Below are 2,395 nucleotides of genomic sequence, written 5' to 3' on the forward strand. Positions count from 1 at the left end.
TAGAATCATCCTTGCTTCAGTTCCAAACACACCCTAAATGACGGTCGGTGCCCAAGTAATGGACGGTGGAGGATAAACGTGGGTGGTATCTGCCTGGGGTGGGGTTACTGCAAAGTGCAAAGACGAAGGGTTGGCGAGAGCAGATCTAGCGGCATCCGGGGACGAGATCGAGGAGGAATTTGATGGAGGGAGCACAAGCCACAAAAAAAAAATGATCACGCAGTCAGGAGAAGTCGAAAGACTATCAACTGAACAAAAGCTTGTTTTGTGTAACCAGCTCATTATTAGCATGTATCTTTAAGGACAGATAATCCCCCAATCCATATATATTGAGAGGATTTATGTTGGAAAGGAATGGTGTTTGTTGGACTTGGACCAGGGTTTTTTAGTACAAGAATGAACCAATTATGTGATCAGTGACACGCTACGGCAGATAGATGGTCGGGTCCGGGTCCGTCGTCCAGCTCCCCGGGTTCCAGTACTCCGGCAGCGACGCGTCGCCGGCGATGCCTCCCGCTAGCTCGAATACCCCCGCTCCGGACGCTGCCGTCGGTCAGTTGGATGCTCCAGCCGCAAGCGCACCATCCGGTGGTGCGGAGCCGGAGAACGGCGCTGTGCCTGCGGCGGCCGCATCGGACTCCGGCGACTGCTGCTCCGCAAGGGAGCTGGCAACGCGCTCCTCGGCCATGGGATAAGCAGAGGAACTGAAGGCCGGGAGAGGCCGCGGCGTCGCGAAGAGCGACGCGAATACGGCCGCCTGGTCGGCAAACACCGGCGCCGGAGGGGGTACGAGCAGCGTCCGCAAGTCGCCGGCCGCGCATCTGCCGGCGCCGGCGCCAACCTCCGCGACGCTGCTGCTGACGCCGCTCGGTTCGGTCACAACAGAGAACGCGCTCGACACCGGCGCGTCGCCGGCGGCGGCGGCGCCGGCGCAGCCAGAGCGTGGGATCTTTCCGTTCCTTTCCGAGCCGTCGACGGCAGCGGCAGCGGGGCGCTTGGGCTTGTGCTTGCGGCAGCCGCCGCCGACGGGGACGTTACGGAGGTGGCCGCCCTTGGTCCAGTAGCGGCGGCAGGCCTTGCAGAAGTGGCGCGGCTGCGCGAGGTTGTAGTTGTTGTAGTAGCAGAACTTGGTGTTGGGCGAGCCGCACCGCGGGCACGGAACCTCGGCGACCCCATGCTGCGCCGTCGCCGAGGAGCCGCCGTTGGCGCCGGCGCCAAACAGCCGCCCCGCCATGCCGGGGACGGGCTCGAGCTCCTGCATGAGAGGACCGTACGGCCTAGGGGCTTCTGGAACGCGTTGCAGCGGTGGTTCGCGTACAGAGCTGGTGGTTTCGATGGCGGACCTGAGGGCTTGATCGAGGCTGCCTGCTCTGCTCTCTCTGCCCGCTCTCCCTCCTGCTTCATTGCTTTGTGTCTCTCCTTCACAGAAGAAGCCGATGGACGTAAATACCCTCGCGCTCGCAGCGCGCATTACTCGGCTGGTCTCTGCTGGCGCAAACAATTACACGGTTGCCCACGGCGAGAACGAACAAAAATAGCTCGAAAATGCATCCCACTCGAGCGGAAATACTCTATCCCTTTTAAATTGTAGATTTTTTTGACAAATCTAGATACATAATTTATGTTAGGTATCCAGAAATATCATATATCTATGTGTATAATAAAACTATGTATCTAAATTTGTCAGACGACCAACAATTGAGAACGGAGAGAGTAGTTGCGTTAAAGAAATCTCAAAATTGATTGGCACTACAAAAAGAACAAAGAAATATCGGAGAAATGTTAAGCTTCATTATTCTTTCGTATAAACTACAAGTACGTCATTAGATGTAGGGAACATATCCGGTGCAACCCAAGTTTTGATGTAAATTCCGTGCAAACCTACTAAAAAATATTTCAAAAAAATCCTGAAAAAAATCATGAATGTGCTTCTCAGCTTACCTCATCTATATATAAAATTTCATGGTCAAATTCATCTTACCGTAGAAGTTACAAAAAAGACAAATTTTATGACAAACAGTAATGGTTCAAATGCACCCCAAAGCTGAGAAGCACATTCATGATTTTTTTCAAAAAATTTTGAGATGATTTTTGTAGGTTTGCACGGGGTTTGCACTGGATATGTTCCCTTAGATGTAAGGACGAGGTCATGGGCTCCACTATACTAACTTATGTTTACGGAGGGTAATGTACAACATTAGACCAGACTCTAGAGCAACTCAAGATAGAGGTAAACCACTTTGTATCGATATCTCACTTGGTAGACCAGCCAAAAAGTCGATCCAACATACTCGGTACATCAGTTCGCTCACTATTCAACTAGGCATCCGGCGTGGCTCGCTTAGCAAAGATGCCAAGGCGGAGCGTCTCGCCATCCGCCCTCTTGGGCCTGCTC

At 53.1% G+C, this 2,395-nt stretch overlaps 1 protein-coding gene across 1 annotated transcript; it reads right to left on the reverse strand.

Moving 5' to 3' along the window:
• Positions 1-229: 229 nt before the first annotated feature.
• LOC120668639 (dof zinc finger protein 4-like) lies at positions 230-1,493 on the reverse strand. Its single transcript, XM_039948383.1, has one exon. It carries the CDS (start codon positions 1,469-1,471, stop codon positions 554-556), a length of 918 nt encoding a protein of 305 aa, XP_039804317.1. The 5' UTR covers positions 1,472-1,493; the 3' UTR covers positions 230-553.
• Positions 1,494-2,395: the final 902 nt, after the last annotated feature.

This window comes from Panicum virgatum, chromosome 4N, assembly GCF_016808335.1.
Source record: "Panicum virgatum strain AP13 chromosome 4N, P.virgatum_v5, whole genome shotgun sequence".
Lineage (NCBI taxonomy): Eukaryota > Viridiplantae > Streptophyta > Magnoliopsida > Poales > Poaceae > Panicum > Panicum virgatum.

Bases quoted from the DNA above. Each gene is read 5' to 3' on its own strand.
- LOC120668639 (XM_039948383.1), bottom strand. From the start codon at position 1,471: ATGCGCGCTGCGAGCGCGAGGGTATTTACGTCCATCGGCTTCTTCTGT.